Source organism: Gallinula chloropus (assembly GCF_964237585.1).
Source record: "Gallinula chloropus genome assembly, chromosome: 20".
NCBI lineage: Eukaryota > Metazoa > Chordata > Aves > Gruiformes > Rallidae > Gallinula > Gallinula chloropus.
The window spans coordinates 6,890,434-6,916,360 of record NC_140105.1 but is presented as its reverse complement, the minus strand read 5'-3'; the positions used below and the strand labels follow the sequence as shown (position 1 = coordinate 6,916,360).

Below are 25,927 nucleotides of genomic sequence, written 5' to 3'. Positions count from 1 at the left end.
CATGGTGGACAGGCACTCAATAGCACACTGTACTGCTCTGCAAGCCAAGGGGATTAAAACCCCAGCTCCGCTGCTGGGCCATGTCAGTTCAGCACTCTTACAATGGAGGCTCTTCGTTTCTGCAACTGTACGTCCCAGGATCAGGGGGAAAAAATATTGAAGCACAGCTGAACAAAGAGGTGAGGGCACTGTGAAGGGGCCAGGAGGCGATATCGCCGGTCGGAGGGTCTCCTTGGGAACTGCAGTTTTATCTGGCAGGTTTCTGGATTTTCCAGGGGCTTTTCTCACCCATTTTCTCATTCTGAGTTAGTTAGTAAGATGCTCTGATGGGCTGAGGTGAATGGGACAAAGCCCAGCGCTGTCAACCAAGTCAGAGACCCTTAGAATTTTCTCAGCCCTGATTCAGGCTGAAAACCCACAGATGAGTAACTGTGTTGGCACATGCCATGGCACTTCATGAAGGTGGGATTTTTGAGTCTTGTTTAATTATACCACATTATCATAGCAAAAGGATTTCTGCAGAAGCTGCTCGTGGCTTGCTTCCATGTTGCTTTCCCTCTCTCCTGAGAGAACCAACCATAGGAGATGCCAGCACCCAGAGATCATGGCTGCATAACTGAAAAACTTAGGAGAGCCTCAGAAGGGTGACAGAAGGCCACATGTGTCCCAGGTTTGGTAGGGAGATTATTACCCTGACATTTAAAACAAAACAAAACAAACCATAAGAGCTTGTTCTAAGTCCTGAAAGCAAGAGCAAAATACTCCTGCATGCGGCTCCATAAAGACAAACTGCACCCTTTAGAGCTGAAATCCAGCCTCCCCTTCTGTTGTTGAAGGGGCCTTATCCTGTACTTGTAAGTAAGAGCTTCAGTTAAGCCTGTAAAGATTTTGTCTGAGGATAATGGGCTCAACGAAATACAGAAATGCAATTTTCCTGAGTTGCGGCGTGTTGAAGACAGAGATTGAGTCACAAGCAATCCCCTTCCAGCGAAGGAGCTCCTGCTGTACACGTTGCTGAATCAGTTCGAGCAAGGATGTCACCATCTCTTACACTGGCAGATAAGAGACTTCGTAAAAAGCACGGGGGCATTTTCATATCTTCCCTCCCATGAGCTAAAGCTGGTACGAGTTGGCTGCAGCAGTGACTTGGTTTGCTGGGGTTTTTAATGTGCTGGAAGAGGGACATTGTTTGCACCAAACAAAAGCTGCCTGGGCTTGGCATTCCTGATGTGTCTTATCCATAAAAGAAGCCAGGCAGCAGCTGACATGCAATGAACTGCTCTCTCCAGCCGAGGGAGAGGAAAGGTATGGTCAACCTTACATTGTGCTGCTATTTGAGGCTCTTCTATGGGTTGCAGAGGCCATTTTTTCCCCTCTCAGTGTTTGCTGCAAATCTGTTTAAATTCTCTCTGTTTTGGAGGCAAGTAGTCAGTGCGTCTGAAGTGCGTGCTTGACATATGTTTCTTTTCACATGCTGTCCTCTATTCGTTTCATGGAGCAGATGCTCAGTTTACCACTTTAAATGTATTCTTATTTACTAGAAATTATTTTAGAAAATAGCTGTTTGGAACTAAACATTTCCAGCCCTTCTCCTGGGTGCTGGGAGCGCCTTTCTGCAGCTGTCCTGTGTGGCTGCATGCAGATGTTGACAGGTTAATTTGCATTTGAAGAGCTGGATGCAGTGAGCTAAGCAAGGGTTTTTCTTCCCTGTCTCTGAAGGCAGTCACTTAAACACTCCTTGCCAAATTTAGCCCTGATGCCACTCTGCTTAATTAACCAGAGCAACATCCTAGCTGAGTTTGGCCCATTGTTAGCTGCCCATTTATCCCAGGGTTGAATTAACCCCCCTGACCATGTAAAAGAAAGGCTCTTCTTCCAAAAATTGCCTGTGCAGCAGTGAAACACGAGGACAGACCTAATTCCCAGTGAGGTGGTTTGTACAAGCTGGTCTATCCAATTTCCAATATGTTGTCCCATTTCCAGGAACCGCAGGTCCAGACCTTCCAGCTGAGGCTCTGGCTTACCTGGTTGCTGCATACTACTGGAGTCAGAAATGTTTTAGTAGAAAGGAGATGATGCTAGAAAGAAAAAAAAGCCTGGATTGCACTGCTTGATTCCCCTTCCTAGAGAGCACATTTTTCTGTTGGGGGGGGAGCAAAAGCGGTTTCCCCTTAAAATAAGATTGCATAAAGACAAATTTAGACTTGAGTCCCTCCCATTGATAAGGGAAAAGGCAGAACTCTTGATCCACAACCATGCTGTCAGCCTCTGGAAACAGTTGCTCCAGGTCTTTCATGCCCGTGATCCATCCGTGTTGACTCAAAGCACAATTTAGCAGAGACCAAAAAGCTCTCATGCTGCGGCAGGGAGAAAAGCCAGCGTTCAAAGAGCTCCAGCCCTGTCACCATCAAGGCCCCTACACTTTGCTTCCTCTTCTTTTTTTTTTTTTTCCTTTCCTTTAGATGTTACAAACTGCCAAGGAAAGCGGCATCCAGCAGGTATTAGAGCTCTGAGCCTGCAGGAACGTGGGAAGACATAATCATGGTTGCCTTTTCTTTTTTAATTTCACCTTTGTTTCACCGTGCTTCTGTGCTTCCCTGCCATGACCAGCTGTGGGCAGAGATGGGTCTCCCTTCTCCCCAGTAATTTCAGCAGTTTCCCAGTCTCCTCATGCTGGTCTGACACAAAGAGCGGACGGAGCCGAGTTTGCTGTGCATCCCCCTGATCAGGCTGCCATGGGGACAAAGTTACCTATGGGAACATGGACTTTGGCCGGTTTTGTGTCTATCTGTAGGGACTATCATGAGCACTGTTAACACAGGACCCAGTCTGTGTTTTGGAGCATTCAGGGCAAAGTCCTTACTGGTCGCAGTCAAGTACAAACTGATTTATCACCCGGGGGTGCCTCAGTGAGCCCGCTGGCACAGTGCTTCCTGTATGAAAACGTTTCCCTCCACTCCATCACTTGTATCATGCACAAAGCTCAGATTTATTTTTTCCTGTGTAAGAACTTGAGAGGAAGGGACAGGAGCGGAGATGTTGCTGTCAGGCAGGCAGGATTCAGGTACCCATGGAGACATGAGATCATGAGATCATCCCGCATTGTCGCCAACACAAGAAGATTACCTTATACAAGAAAAACTAAGAACAGAATTTTTGACCTTCAAGATTTTCTTATCTGTAAACATTACAACTCGATAGCAATGCAACCCAACTTGTCAACAGCAAGAAATAAAAGAAAAATAAAACTAATTTAAAAGCCCACGGTGGCAGTGGAATAAATTCATGCATTTATCATTTCAGAGGTCCCCATCGCTCCTGCCTCTTTTCCTGCAAGGTTTAAATTATTAGATTTTTTTTTTTTTACATTATGTTTACTCTCCCAAGAATAGAATACAATTTACAGAAACTCATACAGATGAAAAATCATTTCCTTTCGTGCTGTTGCTCAGAAGACAGCTAACGCACAAACCCACACCTTCTAGCTTTCCAAGACCTCAGTTCATACCATCAGATAAATTCATTCACTATACAGAAATTTATTTTTAAATCCTTAAAGGAAGAAAGTGCATTCCTTGAATTTGCACTTGAGAAGTATCCCACATCTCAGGGTCTGGTACAAGACTTTATCTGGTGCAGCTAAAGGAAGGGATCCTTCACAACACTTATATGTGGGGCTGCTCCAGCCAGCACTGGAATCAGAGATGTTTGTGTGAGAAAAGGTCCTCCAAGTGAACAAATGCAGGCTGAGGATCTAAGCTTACCATGACCACTGGAAAGAACCTAGGAAAATGAAGTTCAGTATCTGCTACCTGAGATCTCCCAGGTTTCGAGCTTCTGAGGCAAGGAGTGATTCTTTAGCAGAATTTTAACTCACACATACATGAATTATTTCTAGTGACTTGTTCAAAAATAGCAGTTTGAGCTGCCTTGCCACGTACTCACAGGGCTGGAGCGAGGCCGGGCAGTGTGCCCACGAGACTGTCTGCTCACACCTGAACCATGTAACCCTCCCCGGGTCTGGCACCGCAGGCTGGGGACATGCTCTTCACATCCCTTGTCCCTCCCCGACACAGGTCAGCAGGGAATGGCCAGGGTGTTGGGTCCAAACGTCTCCTAAGGTCTGAGCCAGCAAGGGAGAGCCATAGTTCATTACCGGCACAGTGCTGTCCCCCGGGAGCAGGGAGCATCATGCTGTGTGAGTCAGAGGCGCAGCTGAGTCACAGCCTCCCGTGGCTTCTCCTGTGATGGGAACGGGTTAGACACCGTATTCAAGATTGTGCTTGAAGTCACGATCCAAATCATTGTGTTCAGGCTCCTCGTTTGCTTCATGAGGAGAAAGTATGCTGCACTTAGGAAAGAGAAGTCGTCAGTGGTGTGGAAAAACCAGCTTCCAGATTCCCACTCATGAGAACGCCATTAGGGGGGAAAGAAACCCCAACAAAACCCACTTTTAAAGCTCCAGGGAATGACAGTATCGCTGCTGGAGCCCCTCAGATGTCAAGGAAGGTACACCTGGCATATCGAGTATGTGCCAGTTAGCAGGACGCATCAGCTAAGATTGCCTGAGGCATATGAAGCTCGTGCAGAAAAGCGTTCAGGTCTCATGAGGGTACAGCTCTCCTGCTCGAGAGCACTTAGGAGTGAAGCCACAGAGTGGTTCAGGTGTTGCAGTGCCTAAAATGTAGAAATTCGCCCCATAGCCCCATCCCCCTGCACAAAAAATGACACCAAAGAGCAGGGCTCAGGAGCTGCACCCTAATGGTGAGTGGGATGGTATCAGGTTTCAGCTGTGCAAACCCACAGGGCTGGTGTTTCAGGCTATGTTCATCCTGGGGGATGGACATCACATGTAGGAGTCATCTGGATGGAGTCATCGCAGAGGGCATATGCATTGGTGCATTCACCTCGGATGCTGGTGCTTCCTGCGCAGGACCATTACAATGACACAGCAGATCCCCACTCTCCAGTAGGTGTTTGCTGGCACATAACACAGTGGATCCAGTCAATGGACCAGGAGTGATCGATAGTCACTAGGCAGACTTTCTCAAGAGCTGATTTAAGAGAGAAAGACCTGCTGCACCAGTAGCACTGTGTGCAGGAGAGCTGCTGGAGCTGGTTGATATTTCAACGCGACTGAGTATTTTTAGAGCCATCCTATGGTGCAGGATTTTTAACTTCCATTTCACAGCCCTTGAAGCCTGGCAAACTTTCATTAACATTTGATGCCTTGAAGTCATGCAAGGTCTGGGGGGAAAGGGAGGGGAAGGAGGAGAGAGATACACCTTTCTGAGCATGTAGTTTGCAAAGTTGCTGTGAAGCCTAGAAAAAGCCTCCAATCCCTCCTCTTTGTACCAAGAGCTTTTAAAGCACCCAAACCATTCAGAGAGCATAGCTAGAATCCCATATCTTCACTGTGTGGGAGCATCTTGCTTAAATAAAAGATAACTTAACATGTTAAATACCTGAAGTCTCTCTGGCCCTTGGGGAGATAGAAACACTTTCTAAACAGAGTCCCCCACCGTAGAAGGATTATGCCTGTCTTCTTCATCCATTATTAGGCACTTTGTCCTAATATAGGGCTCTTTGACCCATAAATACCCAAATTATTTATAAGACATCATGCCTCCATCCCAGAGCAGAGAACCTGGGACACGGAGCAGTTAAAGGATTTGGTCCCAGTCCCCACTGCACTTTGTACTCCGCACAAAGTAAGGGGTTTCTACCCAAATTTCTATATGGTGAAAAGAAAGCTTCCCTGGGTACAGGGCAGACTTTCAAATGGAAAATAAAATAACAGAAACTATATTTAAAAAAAAAAAAAAAAAAAACTCCACACGTATACACACAGCTGATATTTTTCATAGGCTGATGGAGTAGGAAGAAGAGACGTATTTTTGTCTCCTTGGCAAAAATATATTGGCAGCATATCACTGGGTTGTAAAGATTGAGTAGGTACCAGAACGTGGCCCCGTTAAGAGAAGTGTGTTTTGGAAAGCTGCCCTTGGGCTGCCTGTGCCTGTCTGCCAGGACCATGGCCGGGATGCTGGCCTGGGGGGCTCAGCATGTGGGACTCCAACCAGCCCATACAGCTCCTGCAGAGGAAGAGGAGTTTGTAATACCTGGAAATGAGGAGGCACTGTCAGCTCTGCGTCACATCGGATAAAGTGCCTGAAGGGGAGAGGAGCTGTAAATCTCCCCCTGTGCATGGCACTGTTCCCGGGCAGCCAGAGCTGCTGCCGCCCTCCTGAGCTGTGCACCCCTCAGGAAGTCTCGCCATGGTGGTGACAAACTGGTTCTCTCCTGCTTTCAAAACTCAGGAGGAAATACGGTCCTGGAGATGCTGTTACACAAGGACAGGGACAGAGTTGAAGGACTGGAGAGGGAGGGCTCTGAGGGAGTCAGAGGCACAGCAGCTGAGCACAAGGGCACCTGCCTTCCTCCCAGCAAAAGGAAGATGTCTTGGTTCTCTCCTCCCAGCTGTAAACCTTCCCGGACACTTCTGTGCAATCCTAGGACAATAAAAAGCAATAAGCATTTCTGGTTACAACAGAAGATGTGCCTGATGCTGATAAGTACTGGGACCCTCAGATATATTATTTAAATCCAATTCTGAGATCCCAGACTGGATTGCCCAAAGCTGACAGGACCATCATCCTTCCCCAGTGCAGGTAGAGACATTTCATAGTAAAATGCAATTCTGAAATACTGAAAGTAAACTGAGAAACCTCGACACTGAAATATTTATGCATCTGTGCTTTAGAGCATTGTAATTTTGCATGATATGATTTGCTTTTCAGGACTGACTAGATTAAGGCACTTCTGATTCATTAAACACATTTTCCCAAATACTGTTTCTACAAACATTGTTGGGCCATTGTGCTTAGTTGTATTTATTAGCTGGTGTAACAAAGACGTTACGTCTTCCATAAACCTGAGAGGAACCCACTTAAATGCGTTGCTCTGAATCTCAGCAGAGAAAAAGGGTTCTAATGAATAATTAAAGCTTAAAGAGGTCATGCTGCTTTTGCAGTCTCATTTTTATTTGTCACTGCTTAGTTTGCATTAGGAAATAGAAAGTTTCAGGTGCAGGAGCCAAATGAAATCTTTTCTGCCTATGTTCATTTAAACAGATCTATTTGGTAGCCAGCTCCATTTTTATGCATTAGGTAATTTGTTAACTGCAATAATTTAAATCAGTCCTGGGAATTATAAGTTTCAGGCTCTTAATTTTCAACAGGCAGTGGCTTTGTGCATCCCTTTGCCTTCTGTCAGCAGTACGAGCACCGACTCCTCAGCAGAGCGGTGCACGCACCGAGCCGGGCAGCGCTGTGGATGCAGGCAGAGCTGCTCAGGGAGGACCCAGGTCACCATCTGCTCCTCGTCTCCACAGGCACCACCAATCTGCCAAGCTCCTGCTCTCCTCCTAGGCCCACTCCTCGCCTCCGGCCACCTACTGCCCAACCCTTTCTGTCTCCTCCTCCTCCTCAGCTCGCTCTCCCTCCTACTTTCTTCCAGCTTCCTTTCCTCCTCCCCCGCGAACCCTCTCCAGTTTCCTCCTTGCTCTGCCCTGAAGCACTCCTTTTCCTCCTCCTTTTTTACACTGCTGTTTCCTCCCCCAGGCCCTTATTCCCCCAGAGCTGCTCATCCTTTTCCTCCCACCCTCAAAGCACCCCAGAGAGACCATTCTGCCCATCTCCCACATGCAGCTGGGGGCAAACCATCCATTCCTCTGCCAGCAAATGCCCCAGACACACGGGTCTGCCAGCACCTACCCTCCATGTGGGTATCTCAAGCTATGCATAGCACATTAGAGCACATCTCAAGCTCTAATTCAAGCTAAAGCCCCTCGCATTGCCTTTGTATCTTCTTCCAGGATATACTGTAGTTACAGAACATTTTTGTTCCTTTTTCCACAGTGGAACCCAGTCTTTCTTACCAGCAGCTCTGCTATTTGTTCCCAAGGTTAGACATTATCCCTGGGTATTCAAGTAGACAACGTGGTCTCTTGGATGCACAGCCCTAGTGAAGTGTCTTTTCCATTAATACATCATGCAGATGATTTTTGAGACCTTTGCCTTGCATTTCCCAAACCCAGCCATCAGCGGGGTTTGGCAGGTACACCCCTTTCTCCTAACCTTTAGAGTCCCCGTTGTCATCTGCCTTGTTTCAGTCCCGCATCACTGATTGTGCATGATCAATCTCTAGAGGTTTAGCTTCTATGTATAACTCAACAAGCTGGCATAGAAATGAGGAAGACATGCTCCAAAATGAATGCGGATTCAACTCAAGGTCACAGCATTATGAAGACAGACATATTGCAAGCATTCCCTTCAATTAAGATGATTTATGGGGTGAAATTTCACTATTGCTTCTTCAATATCCAACTATTTTTCTAAATGCCATCGTCTTATAATGAATCACTATGGATTGAAGAGACATGGAATCATTACAAGATTCCAGGAGTGTGCAAATACCGTGCATATTCCTCATCAGTTAACTAGTGAGCTACTCCATCACTACTTTCCAGTGTAATCCTTGCCCCCTTTTTCTTTTAATAAAAATCTTTGTGGTGTATGAATGAGCCAACAGAAGGTTTGTAAAGAAAATGTTCAGTTCTACGTGTCAGGTTAGAGACGTTCCCTGCTATTAGAGCAGACAATAATTCATTTTACGCACAGAGGTAATTACGTGATGCCGTGTAAGCTCCTGCTGCACCAATAGATCTCACAAGGAATAGCAATAATATAAACTTGTTTTCTACTGACTAGATCTGGAGGGCTTTTCCATTACAGAAGACGACACTGGGTGCATCCCATTACCCCATATATTTCCAAGGCTTACCCAGGCCCTCATTTGAGAGAGTCCTTTCTTAAATTTTAGACTGCTGTATGACAACTGCAGACCTTGCCTGCTGTGATATGATGAAAAAAATGGCAGTTTAAGAGAGTCTCAAGGTAGGCATTAAGAATGAGAAGTCAATAGCTCAAGGCTCCACACAGATGAAAGTCGAAGTAGCAGAAGATACAGGGGACAAAGCATCACACACTGTGCTGGATATGTTTCTAGTTAGTTCAAGAACAGGATTCATTCCCCAGACGTGACCATGACTCTGTCTCAAATTATAAACTCAGTGGGGACCTTGAAGAGATGTCAATGTCCATTTCAGGTGGTGGCCAGCCATGATACAGGCTTTACAGTCGTGCCACGATCGTAAGAAGTTAAACCATCAAGCCCTGGTTGATCACCACGTTAATGAGGGAGAACTGATGACTTACTGAAGTAAGGGAAACCAGATGGATAAAACCCAAACTATCCCTTAAGGGAAACTTGATTCCAATTGTGCCATCACAGGGAAAACCACACAGTTTGACAAAGTGAAAATAAACACAATTTGTCATTCTGCAGCATACGAACGCCTCATCAGACAGAATTACTATCTGCTCTCAAAATTGCATCCGGTAAAATTTGGCATTTCAGCCCTCTCATAATGATTGATGGACTGGCAGCAATCTGCCTGAATGAGCAGTCTTTGTATCAGTGAATGTATGTCAGGGTCAAGAATATTGGGGGGAAAAAGTGGGTTTTCATCCAAATCAACATATATTTGAATCCCAGCTAGCACATTGGCTGCCACAGCTTCTCTCCCACTGCTTTCTGAGGTGTCGAAGCTCTGAAGGTCACTAAGTAGTTACAGTTGTGAATGACAAGTTAGTCTCTGACACATTGTGCCAAAAGTGCTGCTGGTTACTGAAGTACTTCTTTAAATTAAGGTGTTTTGGACCAGAATGTAAGTAAGAGGCTGGTAACTGGTTGGAGATTGACTCAGTTTGAAGCTGCGATGGGTGGAGATGCTCACGTAAGAAGCCAACCCTAACTCCTCAAATGTTAGACCAATTTTAGCTTAGGTAGAAAAGTCAACTCCAAGACTCTAATGGAGATTTCTATCCAAGCTACAAATTCTTTTTAAAAGGAAGAGAATGATTATACCAGCCACCCAGAAACAGCTTTGGCAAAGCGGCAGCAGAGCAAAGTATAGAACTGAGTGGTGAGACCAACTTCTGGGCTGCTGGGATAAAAGACTATGGCATGAGATGCAGGAAGAGACGAGGTGTGAAGGCAGAGCACAGCGAGTGTGGGCCATGGTGGTAGATAGAAAAGCAGACACAGAAAAGTGAATTAACAACCCCATGACAACTAGAAATGTTGACAGTCTCTTGGGGCTGAGCCAGGCATGGGAACGCTCGCCGTGGCAGGGCTAACTTAGCTCTGACTTGAAAAAGTTCCTCAAGCAGCATCACCAACATTGCCCAAAAAAATCCATGCCTTACCCAGGTTGAGGAATTGCCCCTGTTTCCCTGTGCAGATGAGTTACAAAATGCAAATGGAACATCAGGGCTGGAAGCACGTCAGTGCTTCTTCCTAGAAAACAGAGCCATTTCCTCAACAAGCTCCATGAAACGGACTAAAATAAGCCACAGAACCCACTGAGTTTTCCCCCCACATTGCCACCCAAGAAGCAGCACAAGAGGAGAGGGAGGAAATTGCAAATGGCAGTAGGAAGAGGATCAGCAACGCACAGCAGAGCTATTGGGGATGCCTGAGCAGTAGCAGTAGAATAATGCAGCACGCTATTTTATCTGCTGCTTGGCTAAGAAAAGGCAGCTGGGAAAGGGATAGAAGCATCACTGAATAACCTCAATCATGACTTCTGTGGCCAAAATGCTGGTTTATGAGAGGAATACTTGAAGAAAATGGAAATTAAGTCGCTCAAAACAACATGTAACATACAATCAACTCATCTACTTTGCTGCTGCCCTACATTTCCCTGATACTATTGGTATTCATTGTGATAGCACAAGGACACTTAGTACTTTTGGCAGCAGTTTTGTAATGACTGAAGAGAATTCAAAGGACAGGAGCCAGACACTGTGATATGTTTTATTAGCTCCCAGATGTGCAGGTGAGGTGAATCTTCGGGAAATGAGTTTCGCTGCCACGGATTTTCTAACATCACTCAAGGTCTCAAATAAAAATCTTATAATGGAACAAAAGGCTGTCATAGAATTTTAAAGTCATCTTTGGCAGAGCATCCTTTCTGCATCTGTTCATTTCTTACACAGAAATACAAATGCACAACAACATCTTTGAGGATATCTGCGCAACTGAAAACAGAAGGTTGGCTGCTGAGGCTGTATACATGAATCAAAACCAACTGAGCCTCTGTAGGCATTTCCCTGGAAGCCTTCTGGTGTAGGTGGTCCAGAATACAGAGCTGCTTTACTGAGTTGTACACAATAGTGTTCAGGTGCTGTGTCCTAGTTTGCAGCATGCCAAAATAATGTTGCTCAAAGAGTAAAATTATTCAGCTAAGAAAGATACGTGTTCTTCTGTGTTTCCAGCTTCTTCGGGCAATAGTGAGCATCCATGTCTGAAAGAGATCAGCTAAGGCACCACATCTGGGACCTGAGAAACTCAAGAGTGTTAGAAGAGAAGTGGGTGGGGCATGACATGAAGGTCAAACTGCCCAAGCAGGAACCTTGCCAGCTGCTATTTACGGCTGTGAAACTGGCACTGGGGTCAGGAAAGATGGCTCTTGTGCAATGTGGAGCATGAGCTCCACACGTATTGAGACCACTGTAGAAAAAAAGCAATGCAAGGAACAGAGCAAAGCACCCTGTGTTCTGTGGGGACATGGTGAAAGGAGAAGCTGTGAGCTGCCTCGACGTCCAACAGATTTAGATAGGCTTGCAAAGGAGCACCAAGGAGAGGCTGCAGATTGCAGAAGGTAACTGGATTAGACACTGCCACAGTACAGAGCAGTCAGTAGAAGCAGATCGTAATATCCTAGAGGAAATACTTGAGAGTGGGGGTATAAGACAGTCCCTTCTCTCATAGAAAGTCTGTCCATGAAAAACACAAGGGGGGGCGCATGGGTTACTAGGTAAAGGTAAAAGAAATGGAGTGGGATTAATGGTGGGATCGAGCATGTCACACGACAAGATAAACCAAGACCTGTTCCTAGAGAAAATGAGCTTTTGCCAGACTTTAAGGGAATGGGAAGCACTAGGAATAAAGACCTGGGTGAGAGTGGTCCATCAGCTTATTTGCAAGTGCGTGGGCAGAAGCAGCTGCAAGCTGCTTGGTGCGCACCTCCTCCAGCACCACCGGCATGACCAGTGTTGTCCGAGCCCTCACGAGGTGTTAAACACACTGGGAAGGTGTTTGGGGTTTAGAAACGTTGAAGAGGAACAAGATGGAGCAGGCAACAAAAGCAACCAGTCTTTTTTCAGGTGGCACCAAGGGGATGGCTGGAAAGATCTGAGCAGTGAAGGGTCTGTAGGCAGCGGAGGGGGAGGACTGGAAAAGGAGGAAATTCATGTCACAGCAGAAGATAAGAAAATAAGAGACTTGAGGAGGAGTTTTGCTTTGCCCACCAGACAATTGAAAATAGATCAAAAGAAGAACCCAAAGGGTTTGTTAGAGCTGACAGCTCCTAAGGAAGAAAGTGGGGCAAATTTCATACATTTCAACATTTTACTTCCCGGGCAAAAAGAAAATGATTTTTAGAGTAGGAGCCAACAAAGGGAGAAGAGCAGATTCTGATACTGCTGTTACTGGATGGAATAGATTTGAGTCCACTGCACTGAAATCAGAATCCAGCCCTTCATTCTGCTTCTTGAAAGTAGGGAGTTCATCCCCCCTCGATGAGAGGTAAGGAAATTTGAGTAACAAGATGAAAGACAAGAGAAAGAAGGGAAGGACTTTTAGGAGGAAAAATACAAGATTATTGTTTCACTCTTTCAACACCTGTTAAAGAAACGTGGTTAAGATTCCAGATAAATTCCTTTTGAAGACTCAGTTGGGCTGAATTTGCATTAGTCTGACCGTGACAAGCATGGACAGCTAGTGCTGCCCAGCTGGCTGATGGTACTGTGCTAGCCCACGGTTATGGGAATGGACTTCCAGTCTTCTTAGATCCTAAGCCTTTTCTGAAACCAAGACCTACCCTGGCAAAAGCATGACAATAACCCCAGGTACCAGCAGTGCTCTTCATCAAATGCACCTTCAGGATGAAACAAAAATACAAACTGTCATATGGACAAATATTTCCCGGACTGGCAGGACTCAGGGGGTGTCAGACAGCATCTGTCTCAAAAACAACCTATGCTTTGAAGTTTCCAGCTTTGCAAGGCTCTCACAACAGCCAAACTTTCCTCAAAGACAGACACTCAATAAAGGTGTATTTAACCTCCCAAGGCTTCTTTCTCTGCTGGCTCCAGCCTCTGTGGCGATGAAGGTGGCGTTACAGCAGCAATGTGGGGTAGCAAATTCACATGGGATGTGTTTTGCACACGACCTGCATCAATACTTCATGATTTCTTTTATAATGACAGCATTAAACGTCCTCTGGCAGCAGCTCACAGGATCTGTGCTCATTCAAGTAACTTAAGGACAAGCCCAGGAAGCAAACAGCAGGAGACAAATAATCGAACTTGGGACAATTTAACATAGAAAGAGCCAAGTTACAGAAAAATATCTAATGCTGTTCCCTGGGGCAGGTTTGACTCTCAGTTCCACAAAGCAGGTCCTGAAAGTAAAAGGAGGTGCATCATCCATTCCTCTTTTCAAGGGTTATTTTATCACAAGAGTAATGGAGAGAAAAGCACGTTAACTCGGCGGCTGCATTCACCGCCTCGTGTCAATCCAGTGAGACAGGGGAGTTGTACTGGTGGGAAATCAAAGAAATGAACACAGCACACAGATAGGCTCCACGCTAGAAATTTTGCGGAGAGGAACATTTTTTGGCATGTCTGATCTGCTTTGCTCACTACTGCTCAAATCATGCTGCAGAGGGTTTCAGAACTTGTCAGCAGAGAAATCTTCCTAAGGAAAAAAAAAATGTATAGAACTGTTCCTCTTCTCCCCTGGCAGAGTCCGGCACTGACACACTCACCCACTATAAAGAGAGGTTCTTCACTGTTGTCCAAGGGAAGAGCAAAGCCATGCCATGAATGAAACCCACATGGCATGGACACGGTGTTCAGGCAACCGCTGGTACCACAGCCCCACTCTACATGTCGTGCTTTCCTCATGGCCCGTGATGCTCTCTGTCAGTCAGCCTTCTCTGCGCTGATATATTCAGAAGACTTGTCATTTAAACATGCAGATATTCAAGTGTTGCAGTAAGTCAGCTAATGGTTCCGGAGCTGCAGCACAACGTTTAATCAGAGAATAGATGCAACAAGCAGAACCACCGGGCCAAATTTCCCAGGGTTCCTCACTAATTGCCCTATTTTTAATACACAGTCAGCTCCTCACAACTTGTATTCCCTGTATCTTGAAAATCACTTCCTTCCATGTCTCCATCCCAGAAGACCCACATTTGCCAGAAAGAAATCAGCTGGTTAAGTGGAATTGCAGGCTGGACAATTATGGGGTGTATTTACCTGCCTGCAGGTAATTGCTGTAGTTGTGCAGCTGCTTCTGCAGCTGACATTCATAGCACTCATTCCACCAGTGTATGTTCCTCAGGAGAAAACCCTGCTTCACTCTGTTAATAGTGTGCTCACTAAGTATCTGTAGCTGCTCAAGAGCTACAAGAATGTGGCCTGTTGGCAGAGGAGAGTTTGATCCAAGGAGGTTGCAAATTCCTGCAGTCCCATGAAAAAGGAAGGGAGGCTTCCCGACCATGTCCCAGACCCGATGCCATACCCCATAGCCTCACCAAGAGCAGTCAAGAGGGCTGGGAGGTGAAACAGTTAATCAAGCCGTAGCTCTGCAGAGGCTGTTGATGGAGAAGGAGGCAGCAGCTCCACACAGCCATCCTCGTGTGTCTCCCACTGCTATCGGATATCGCCGCCCATAAGCTCGTGCTCAGAGCCAGGAGATGAAAATTGCTATTGACAGAAGTACCCCGCAGACAAGGTCCTCTGCTGCAAAGCTGCTAGCATCTTGCATGGTGGAAACCTATTTTAAATGACAACAGAACGCTGCTAATGTTATGGAAAGATCTCGTAGATAGTTTTCAGGGTTAGGGAGGAGGAGGAAGCAGGAGTGCAGCTTGCCTTGACAAATACTGTCAGACGTGTAAGTGCTCCATCTTCAGTGCTGCTTTGTGGAAACATTTCCAGGGCATCAGGGAATGTTGTCAAGGATAAATACTAACCATGGGACATGGCTGTTTCAAAGACAAGGCTGATGGCATGGCCAAGAACAGTGTGATCATGTAACACGTGGCCACAAAGTTAATAAGCATTTACATCCTACAGCATTATCCACAGCGCTCTCAGTCATCAAAAAATAAGACCCCAGTGAACATTTCTGCAGTGGTACAGGCAGGATTATTAAAGGATTATTTGAGAAAGAGCAAGGAGAAGGTAGTATGTCCTCAGAATTTGCCATCACTACTTTGATTTACTGTTGAAAACTCTTATGTACTTTGAGAGCTCAAACCCCAAAACAAAGCTTAATCTTCACTTAGGCACTACAATTCTCTCCCTTATCACATTATCAGAGTACATCACACTCTAATTATAGTTATCTGAACAACACTTAGTGAGATTGAGAAGTGCTAACCTTGTAGGAGAAGCCCTTGAACACAGAGTAAAGCCGAGTCAGAAACAAGTCTTAGTTTCTAAATGCCAACTAAGTACGCTGCAACCAGTGGAAAATTAATTTTCTTACACCATCAGCAACACTTCAGAAAATTTGCCTCTTCATTATCATTAACCCAGATCCTGAAGTCCTGGCTCAAAACTCAGAACAAAGCTATTATTATGAGGAAAACATGCATTATAATATTTGTATTTCTAAAAGCATCATTTAAAATGTATCAGTAATCATTCAAAGAAAGGAGTAATACTTCCAGCATCTCAGTGAGATATTATTATATCTTACTCTCAAGAGGTATCCAGAAGTGCTTCTCAATATTTTAGTATCTGTTAGGCAGTGATTGCCGTTTATTTATCTCTCTCTAGTGGGTACAGAAGTAGGAGTTAAATATTCCATCTTCCTCTCCAAAGCATATAAGGGACTGTATTCTCATACTCAAGCAAAGAAAAACAAATACCTCTTCCAGGTCATATCCTGGTGTGGAAAACAGCTCTGGTGTGCCCGAACTGAGCACAGACCAGTGGCCGTGTCTGCCTACACGTTTCTTCAAGGTGTCCTCTGTGAAGCCTTTGAGATGAGCTTCAAGGAGTTCAGGACTTGTGCAGATGCTGTGGAATGGTTGTTACTGAATTTAATCAAGGTTTTTCCTTTCCTGCCACCTCTTCTATTTCGTGCTTTACATGCTAGGGCACAGAGCTGCCTATTTCACCAGCTCTCAGCTTTGCTTTGGTTTCTTTTTTGTGTGTTTAAGCATGTCAGACTCTGCTTGGCTGTTGTGCTTTTAGACCTGACCACTGCTTCAACATCTTCAACCCAGCTAGTTTTAATTGCTCCCAAACCTGAGTTTCAAAGTCCGTCATTATTTAAAAAAAACCCAAGGTATCATTAAATTTCCTAGCAAAACTCTGTTTCCAATACTTTGTGGGTTAAAAGAGCCCTCAATACCCTGTAGATCATGAGAGATCTTGGGAGCAGCTTCCAGCCTCACTGAGGGTTTAATAAGCTGCTGCTGAGTTATTTGACACCCGTTAAGTTTATGGAAAAAATCTACCCAGTCTGCTGCTGGTGTTAGCAATCAAATACCCCAGACACTAGAGAGGACCCTGAACCAGCATCTATGATCTGAACTACAGCAAAAATATTGGGAAGAATATTTTGGATTCCCAGGCTTTGACACAGGTCCAAATTTCACAGTCATCTGCTATTTTTATAACAAGTTGGCCAGAATGACCAACCTCAGTTTTCCTAAAAACTGGAAAGAGAAAGGAACTCTCAAGCTCATCTAGAATTTACTCTTTGGGGTTAATTATCCTCTTTTTTTTAAGTTGTACTAGACTTGCTAACATTTTTTCACATGGAAGGCTCCAGATATAGCACCAGGAAACCAAGGTTTCCAGATGTAAGAGAGGAAAAGCCCAGATGCTGCTAATACCAACCTGTCCCATCCTGCTGATGCATTTCGGTCCTGTGCTGGAAGGGCCAAACCCCTCCATCATTCCATGAGTGCTGCAGTCACAACAGGCTTGGGGGCATTTTGGTCTTGGAGGCTTCTTAATGGACCATCCACATGTTTGCACAGAAGTTGTGGGAGTTCAGTTACCTGTGATATTTGCCTATCAGCTCTGGAGAGAGTCAACCAACTACCTTAAAAGTTACTGGAGAAATACAGACTGGAGATAGCCCCACCCGTACACACACAACACAGAGTCACTGTAACACCCGTTTCTGTAGGAAATCAGGGTGAGAAGATTATTTAGATTCTATTTTTTTTAATTAATGAACAGAAGAGGATGAAAGTCATACTCTGTATTTCCTCTAAACTGCAGACCATAACAGTGAGTCTCAAAGAAATGACCATACAGTCTCAGAGGCCCTGTTATGCTGGGAAAGATTTAGTCTCATCACATGAACTGCTGTAAAAACAAGTACCAGGATCCTTTAAAATTCTGAATTTTGGCTTGCCTTGCCAGAGAGCCATCAGGAACAACAAACCAGCTGATGGCAAACAGAGGGATGCACGGGCTGGAGCAGTCCCAGCTGAAGTGCTCTCCTCCTCCTGGCAGACAGGACAGGTGTGTCACTTCCAGATGTGACATGAGCCACTTATTTGTTCTTCACAGCCTTTGAAGTGCTGTGCAGAGGAAGCCTGAGCCGTCGCTGCAATTAGAGTAGATAGATCATTTACTGGAAGAATTAAATGCACTGTAGTAACAAACCTGCCGTTGACACTCACGGGGTGCAATTGAAAGCCTCTGGATTAGTAATTCTTTTGAGATCTTTGTAATCATTGGTAAAAGGTAGTGAAATAAATCCACATTTATATCCTACAGACTGCAGCTGTGCTTCTGTTCAAGTAGTATTAACTGAGGATTTTTAAATCCTTCTGCCAGCTTGAGCTGTGAGCACCAAAACTCCTGTGTGCAGGATAACTCATCCTGGGTGATGTATGTTCCTGAGCAGGAAGCGCTGGTTAATGAATAATGAAAGCACTAAGGCAGAATCACACCTCAGGGCTTCACTCCTGCAGCAAGCTCTCTGGGGAGAGGTCCCCATGCAGCTCGCTGCGCGACAGCTACCCAACTGCAGCCAGGACTGGATGTGGCTTTGGATAACCCTGATAGAAAACAGCACAAAATACTAATATAAAGCTACAGTCATCTGGCCAAAGTGCTGAACCTCATCTTGTTCAGTCAAGCAAAGGGTTCATCTGTCCAATTCCAGCATTGTTCCTTCAGGCACCAGGAGTGCACACTCACACCCTGACCTACTGCACAAGCTCCCAGGTAGCTAAACAAATACGCCGTTAAAAGCTGAGCCAACCTTGAGGGGGACACACGGGTTTAAACTGCAGCAGGAAGAGATTTATGGACTTGTTTTCCAAGCCTAGAGAGTAATTGAAGAGGCCTCAGACAGTTCAACACTTACCAGCTCTGATAAGGGAAGCGAGCACTTCACTGTGGACCAGACAGGAGGGGTGATGGGTGCTGGACTGGCACTCGGCTTTGCTGCAGAGCCCCAGCCATGGAGAGGGACCCAGAGTGACAGTCACTCCAGGAAGAAGCTTTGAAAACTCAGTATGCTTGTGAGATAAGCATGGTGCTGATAAAGTAAAGCACAGAGAGATTAAAAAACTCAAGAGAATGACATTAGTGGTGAACTGAAGAAAAGAGCCCAGGAATCCTGTCTCTCCCTTCTGTCAGCCAGGCTTCAGCCCAGTCTGCCTAAAATTCGTGCCCTTAGAGGTGGTTTCTTTACAGCATAAAAAAAAAAGTGACCAACTTCAGAGAAGGAAAATTTACTTACACAGCCTGGAGAAAAGGAAGCAAAGCAAAGCTTGCAGAAGTGTGTGTGCTGGTTCTATCATTTATGTTTTATGTTTGCTTTGTTTTCATTTAGGAATCTACAAAGGACATTGCTTCCGAATCAACCACTTCCCTGAAGACAATGACTATGACCATGACAGCTCAGAGTACCTTCTCCGTAAGTAAAACACAATACTTAATACACAGGATTAATTAACCATGGCCAGAGAAACTCTCCTGGGTTTCTCTTCTGCAGCCCAAGTCTCATTCATTGCAAGAGACTGGCCCAAACTGGGTGGCATGGGGTGACACATGTCCCATTCACACTGCAGCCAACACAACCTTGACCCTTGGGACCCCCATTTCACAGGGACGTTCATGATTGTGCTGCCCATTTTCAAATGAAAACTGCCCCCCAGACTGGTGAGGATATTTTCCCAAGGGCACATTTACCTGATTGCTTAGTGCATCAAAACAGGTTCCAGCCCTTTAGGAAGTTTTCCTTAATGCCCAAGCCCAACCCTTACACAAGCCTCATCCTTTGCAGCCACGGAGCCACCTCCCCTGCAGTGAAATCACTGCCCTGTAGGAAGGAAGCTGAAATTTCTGCAGCAGAATCTCAGCATGGCCACGGGCTGTGGCCTCCCAGCCGTTGTTGCTCCGTGCTGGTGTGCAATCCGCTGCAGAAGTCATTTCATCCACCGACCTGGTGCTTGAAATAAGGGCAAGTGTTTCATCCCCTCTGCACGACCATTCGCTCTGCTGGTAGGAAACCTTGGAACCTACATGTGAATCTTCCCGAACCCTGCAAGGTTTGAGTTAGATTTCCCCTTCCCCAGAGGACACCTGGCCTGGTTGTTCCTTTTGAACAAAAGAGCTGACCAGCCAAGCTGAAAGCAATGCCCTTTACCGTTAAAGGAACCGCAGTTCACAAGGTGTTGGGAAAGCTTCAGGGAGCAATGAATGACGCTGCCGGACACTACACCCAGCAAGGCAAAACACTCCTCAATTACACCGCTCTTAATTACCTGAAACACCACTTAGAGAGCCACTCTGCCCTTCTGCTCAGCCGTGGGAAACAACTTCTGGTTGCTAAACCGAGAAGAAGAAAAATAAATCAAATTCTTCAGAAAGTACACTTTGCCAGAAAACCTGGGGTTTTGTGTTTTTCATCTTTCCTCTTGTCAATTTAGATCAGTCATAGTGCTTAGGTGACATGATTTCAGTGCTCAGGCGAAGGCAGACTAGCAGAGTGTGAGCACGGCTGCATTTATCTTTCATACAAAGCTTTGGAACTAATGTTAAATTGATGCCAAGTCAGCTTTAGGAAAGAAACATCATTACTGAAAGGACTGTAAAGGAAAGAAGAATTAAGTAGCACCGGATAAAAGTGTATTATGCCTTTGTTATTTGGAGAAAAGATAGAACGGGGGAAAAACAGTCTACAGCTCCTCAGAACAACATGAGATGGGTAAATTGTTTTAAGTGTACGTATGACAGGTGCTCCTAAAAGCTGTTTTTCCAAAGTGACTAAGTACAGACCTTCAAAACAAGTTGGCTCAACCCTGAAAAATCAGGCCCTCAGCTGCTGCCCCGCGGAGGAGAGCCCACCCTCATACCCTGCACAGGTAACGGGGCTCCTCTGCTTCAAGTTCCACAGGAAAAGCTTCAGCTCTGCTTCAAATGCACACAGTTGATTTAGAGATTACTGAAAGGTGATGTATCTAAATCCAGAAGAGATGAGCTCATACCTGTATGTAATGGGGACCAAATCATTGTCTAAGCAGACTCAGACAGAAGGATATTTGCATGCTGTTTCAGAGGAGACATGAGACCTTCTGTCCCATTTTTGCCCTCTGCACAGCACCTCTGCAGCTCTCTGTCTCTGTCTCACCGTGCTTTGTAGCCATTCCTTGGCATGAGCCTCCTGGATAAGGATGGGGTAACCCTGATTTTTCCTGCCTCAGGCAAAGGCACCAACGCTGTGTGCAGCTGGTGCTCCCGAAGGAGCGGCATGAGGGGCCTCTGCCTGCTCCACGGCGACCAAGCTAATCCTGATAAGGTGTTACTTGCACCCTGGTTCAAAACCTCATTGGAATCAGTGACAAAAATAACTGATTGACGCAGGCTGTGGTGCGGGTGTGGGTAGAGGAGCTGGAGTTTGGATTTTGCCCTTCGGCATTCAGGTTGCTCCCCGCAAAACCAAGCGAACAACAGCCACAGTGACACCAAACACGTGCAGAGAAACTCATCCAAGCCCCCTCCTATCCAGCCTTCCCTGTGACAACACACGCCTGGATAAAAAATCCCCTTGCATGTCTGTGCAAAGGTACCTGCCATGCTCAGGAAGCCCCAGCAGCCCCCAGGGCCGCTCCTGCATCACCCAACCGTGCACATGTGCTCCCACTTCCCTCCTCTCCTGCATTTCTGCAAGCACCCAGAACCCAGCTGCTCCGATCCGGCATTGCACGAGGCGTGTGCACTTCTCCCTGCTTGCTGGAGAGGGGATTTTAGCCATGCTCATCCTCACCGTGCATATGAGGACATCAGAGCTCTGCTGTGGTACGGAAGCGCCGCTGGGGACCCCGTTTCAGGGACACATCTACACTTTTCAGAGCCACTTGCTTTGCTCTCAGAGAAGAGGGAAAGCATGAGCAGAGCTCGGCGGCTCGCAGCGCGTGGGGAGGAGCAGCACGGCACGCTGCAGCACTTCACCAAAGGAAGTGTCACAGCGCGTAGCAGTGCAGAACAGCCGATGCAAACAGACAGGACAACAAACAAGGAAAAAAAGGGGGGAAAAAAAAGCAGGGGAGAAAGCAAAATCCAGATTGCCATAATGCTTTGTGATGTGCTGTCATTTCATTACCAGTATCAGGAGACATATGTAAATTCTACATGGTACCTATGAGTTTCCTTTCAAATTTCAGAGCTAAAAGGACACACTGCCACAAAAATATACTGTAGGGTTTTACAGGAAGAGAACACTGCGTGGCTTATTTCTCTTCCCATTAATTACCTACCATGGGAAAATTATCTCTGGATATTATTGCTGCAAGAATAAGAACCCACCATCTATGTCTGGCATGTCTGGCGAGTTCCTTCTGATGATATCACCGGAGCATTTTAAGAAAGCCCTTCGATTTGATCAAAATCATTACATACGGCTTGAACATAAAATACAGCGTGGGCCAGAGTAGATTTTAAGCCTAGGCTGCCTTTTGTCAGGACACTATCAGGGAGCAGAGATTTGGAGTGCCTTCATGTCCAGCAGCACAGAGCCTGATGCTGAATATTTTCCTAGCAATTGACTCTCAAACCTGACACAAAAGCCAAAGCCCCGTTACCTCGCACAAGGCAAGCGGGGATACACCCCAGAGAACAGGATGGGCTCTCAGCACTCAACAGGTTTCCATCAGAGACCTTACACCCTCAGTATTCGGCCCTGTCAATTATCACAAGACAGAATAGCAATGCTCCCAACTGAATTGGGTTTAGGAAACTCCCCGTCCATGCAAATCATGCATCGATGTTGTGACTTTGATAGAAGATGAACTCATCTTATTGCTGCAGATCAATATAGGCAGGGACTGTCTCTCTTGTTTTATCTTTGCACCATCAGCTGAAGGGCTGGGCCCATCACGGGCTGCCACGGGCTGTGCAGCACACACTAAAGCAACACTGTTAATAAGTGCCCATCCCCGTCCCTCTCCCAGTCAGTGGGAGCTCTGCCACCAGTTACCAGGGGAATCGTTAGGAAACGATTCACTAAATCGGGAACACCATGGCCATCAAAAGTAAAATGAGAAACCATCAGCTGGAACATCTGGCTGTTTCTCCTCAGGAAACGGGCGCCGCTCGCTGTGCGTGTCAGCAGGGAGATGGCACCCGGGAGAGGCCTCACTGCTCATGGCACCGCATCAGTGGATTGCTCCAGATGGCGGTTTTCTCCTCTCCATGTGCCTGGCCCTGGGGGTGTCCATGGCCTCCCAACATGCCATGGGGTTTCCACCCCTCTGTGACAGCAGCCCCGAGCTCCCAGCTGCTCTGGGCATCCCCACACCCCAGCGCTTACCCTGCCAGGACTCCCCACCCCACCTTTGCCATTCCAAGGCCTTCAGATTTGGCACAGTCCTGTTTTCCACAGCAGTATTCAGCACCTCATCTCCCCTTCTTCAAGCAAAATCCTCTCTCTACAAGAAGACAACTTTGTTCCTTGCTTTTACCCCTTTGGTTTTTACGATGCAGACTTCCTCTTCTTGTGCTTTTTTTTAAATCTTTTTCTCAACCCTTTTGTTCCTTCCCTGCCACTTCCCTTTTGGTTGCTGCTCAGGCTTGCAGTGACCCGACTTTGAAGGTTGGCTTGAAGTGGGGTTTTTCCCAAAGATTTTCTAACCGCACTAGTGAACTGACTGCAGCATATAGAGTGTCTCTACTTAGCTGTCAGGAAACTAAACACAAACATCTAAGACACACTCATTAAAATTTCTTCCTTAAAAATCTGAAAGGTTCCAGGGTCCTTAATATTCAGCAGCAGAAGAAGGGATTATTAGCTGTGCTCACTGGGAGCAGGAGCGCTGCAAGTTTCAAGATAATTTGCTCACCTTGTAACCAGGAACAGATCTGTCTGCCCACACCATCTCTAAACATTGTAGAGTTCACAGCCAGCTCACAAGTCTTGTGCTGCTGCTCCCTGTGTGACACCAAGTCTGATGGTTGGTCCCTTCACGCTTGGTCAGGAAGGTTCAACACACGGTGGCATCCGGTTATGGCAACAACAGTGGACGTTCTAGGAGAAAGTTCAGAAGATTTAAGCTACTCAATTGGAAGTGGCCATGCCACACTGCCCACCTACCCACAGCCTTGGATCCCAGAAATGTGCCCAGAAATGCAGGAGCAATGATATAGTTCAGGTTTTGTGACTGTAATGCTCACAGTAGCACCTGAGGAGGCATCTGAAATGAATACTGTCTGTCTTGGTTTTCTGCCTGTCTCCCCTCCAGGCATTGTCCGTGCCTCCAGTGTGTTCCCCATCCTAAGCACAATATTGCTGTTGCTGGGAGGACTCTGTGTTGGAGCAGGAAGGATTTACAACAGCAAAAACAACATTATTCTCAGCGCTGGGATTCTCTTTGTTGCAGCAGGTATGTTCTCCCTAAATTGAATCTTTGAACTGAACAGGACTGTGGGAACGCTTGGCCGCAGTTCTCTCCCTGTATCCCTTTCCTGGATTCAGGGCATTAGCAACATCACACTTGGCAAATGTCTTAAGATAAAAGATTGGTTTTGAAGTCCTACAATAAGTATCCTAGAAGAGCTTTTCATTTTCATTAAAAAAAGAAGCTAAAGTCAGTAAACATGCAGTTTTCACACCACTTTGAAAGCATTAAACTTTAGATGAATTGGGTGTCTCTTAAATCCAGGGCCATTTGTTTTCTTTTATATAACAGCAGAAAAAATTCCCCTACAATAGGTGAGCCTGTTTCTCACACTGGAAATGTCTGAGGGAGCCAGACACACTGTTAATGGCTTTCCCTGAAGCTCGGATTAAGCATGCTACATTTAGATGAAAATTCAGCAAGGTGGAAGAGAACTTATCTTGATCAAGGTGAACAACCATAGCCCTGAGCTCAAAATGCATTTTTATTATTACTCTGAATGTTAAAATCCCACTAACGACATTAGCGAGCTCCCATATGCTGCTTCTTTCCCACCATGGCAATGAGGAGATGGGGACAAACCCTGCTGAATGTTCTGGTATCTCTGTGAACAAGTGTGACCCAGACATGGGTCTGGCATTTGTTTTTCAAGACTAAATTAAATCTTGAGGTAAATGGAAGAGTAAATAAGTGAACAAAAGTTCTTAGTCATAATCTTTAAAATGTTCCAGTCCAGAAAGTAACGTGGCTTGTACTTTATCTCCCCAGCCCCATAACCACTGATTTATGCTTTTCTCTCTCTAGGACTAAGTAATATCATAGGGATCATTGTCTACATATCAAGCAATGCAGGTGACCCAAGTGACAAGCGAGATGAGGACAAAAAGAACCATTACAACTATGGCTGGTCTTTTTATTTTGGAGCCTTGTCTTTTATTGTGGCCGAAACCATAGGTGTCCTGGCTGTGAACATTTACATTGAGAAGAACAAAGAGCTGAGGTTTAAGACCAAGAGGGAATTCCTTAAGACTTCTTCCAGTTCTCCTTATGCCAGGATGCCAAGTTACAGGTACAGGAGGCGGAGGTCCAGATCCAGTTCTCGATCCACAGAGCCTTCTCCATCTAGAGACATTTCTCCAGTTGGCATGAAGATAGCAAGCACCATACCCATGAATGAAATTTCCATGTACACCCTTTCCAGAGAGCCTTTGAAAGTCACAACGGCTGCCAGCTACAACGCAGACCAAGAAGCCAGTTTCCTGCAGGTTCACAACTTCCTCCAGAAGGAATTTAAGGAAGGACTTCATGTCAACATGGTCAACAGGAGAACGACTCCTGTTTGAAGCACCTTCCTTCCTCATGCTTTTTGAAGAAATACCGAAGCGGAATGGATCTGTCATGAAAGAGAAGGAGCGACCTTAAACTACCCTCTCACCTCTTTAATTCTGGCATGTGTTGAGGTAGCAAGTGGAGATCCTCTGGACCAACATAAAGATGTTACATGCTCGTAGCTTTTTCTGAAGCTAGTCGGAGTTTGTTTCTTTCAGTTCTTGGTGTTACCAGATGAAGGCAGTTCATGTTCCTGCACTTTTGTGGTGTGTACAAAGTCTTGGAGAAACTGCAAAGGACTTGCCACCAGTGTGTTTTACAGGATTACAGAAAAATTGTTATAGGACTTTCTTTTTTTTTTTTTTCTAAATTTGAGATCCCTCATTACAAACTTGCAAATATAATTTATAACCAAGCCCAAGGATGAATATGAACTACTCGTCGAGTGAGCCGCTTCCCTTTGACACAGCAAAAGATTTGCCTCTTTCAAAAGAAAAAAAAAAAAAGAATAAAGAAAAAAGAAAA

At 45.7% G+C, this 25,927-nt stretch overlaps 1 protein-coding gene across 1 annotated transcript in view; it reads left to right on the top strand.

Annotated features, from left to right (window-relative positions):
* Positions 1 to 25,416, top strand: part of CACNG4 (calcium voltage-gated channel auxiliary subunit gamma 4) — a gene marked incomplete at both ends in the record, with an annotated part of 39,129 nt that extends 13,713 nt beyond the window's left edge. Inside the window, 3 exons of the mRNA XM_084273345.1 lie at positions 19,012 to 19,095; positions 23,918 to 24,058; positions 24,878 to 25,416. Coding sequence (XP_084129471.1) covers positions 19,012 to 19,095; positions 23,918 to 24,058; positions 24,878 to 25,416 — 764 coding nt within the window. The remainder of the gene's footprint in view (positions 1 to 19,011; positions 19,096 to 23,917; positions 24,059 to 24,877) is intronic.
* Between the last annotated feature and the right edge of the window lie 511 nt (positions 25,417 to 25,927).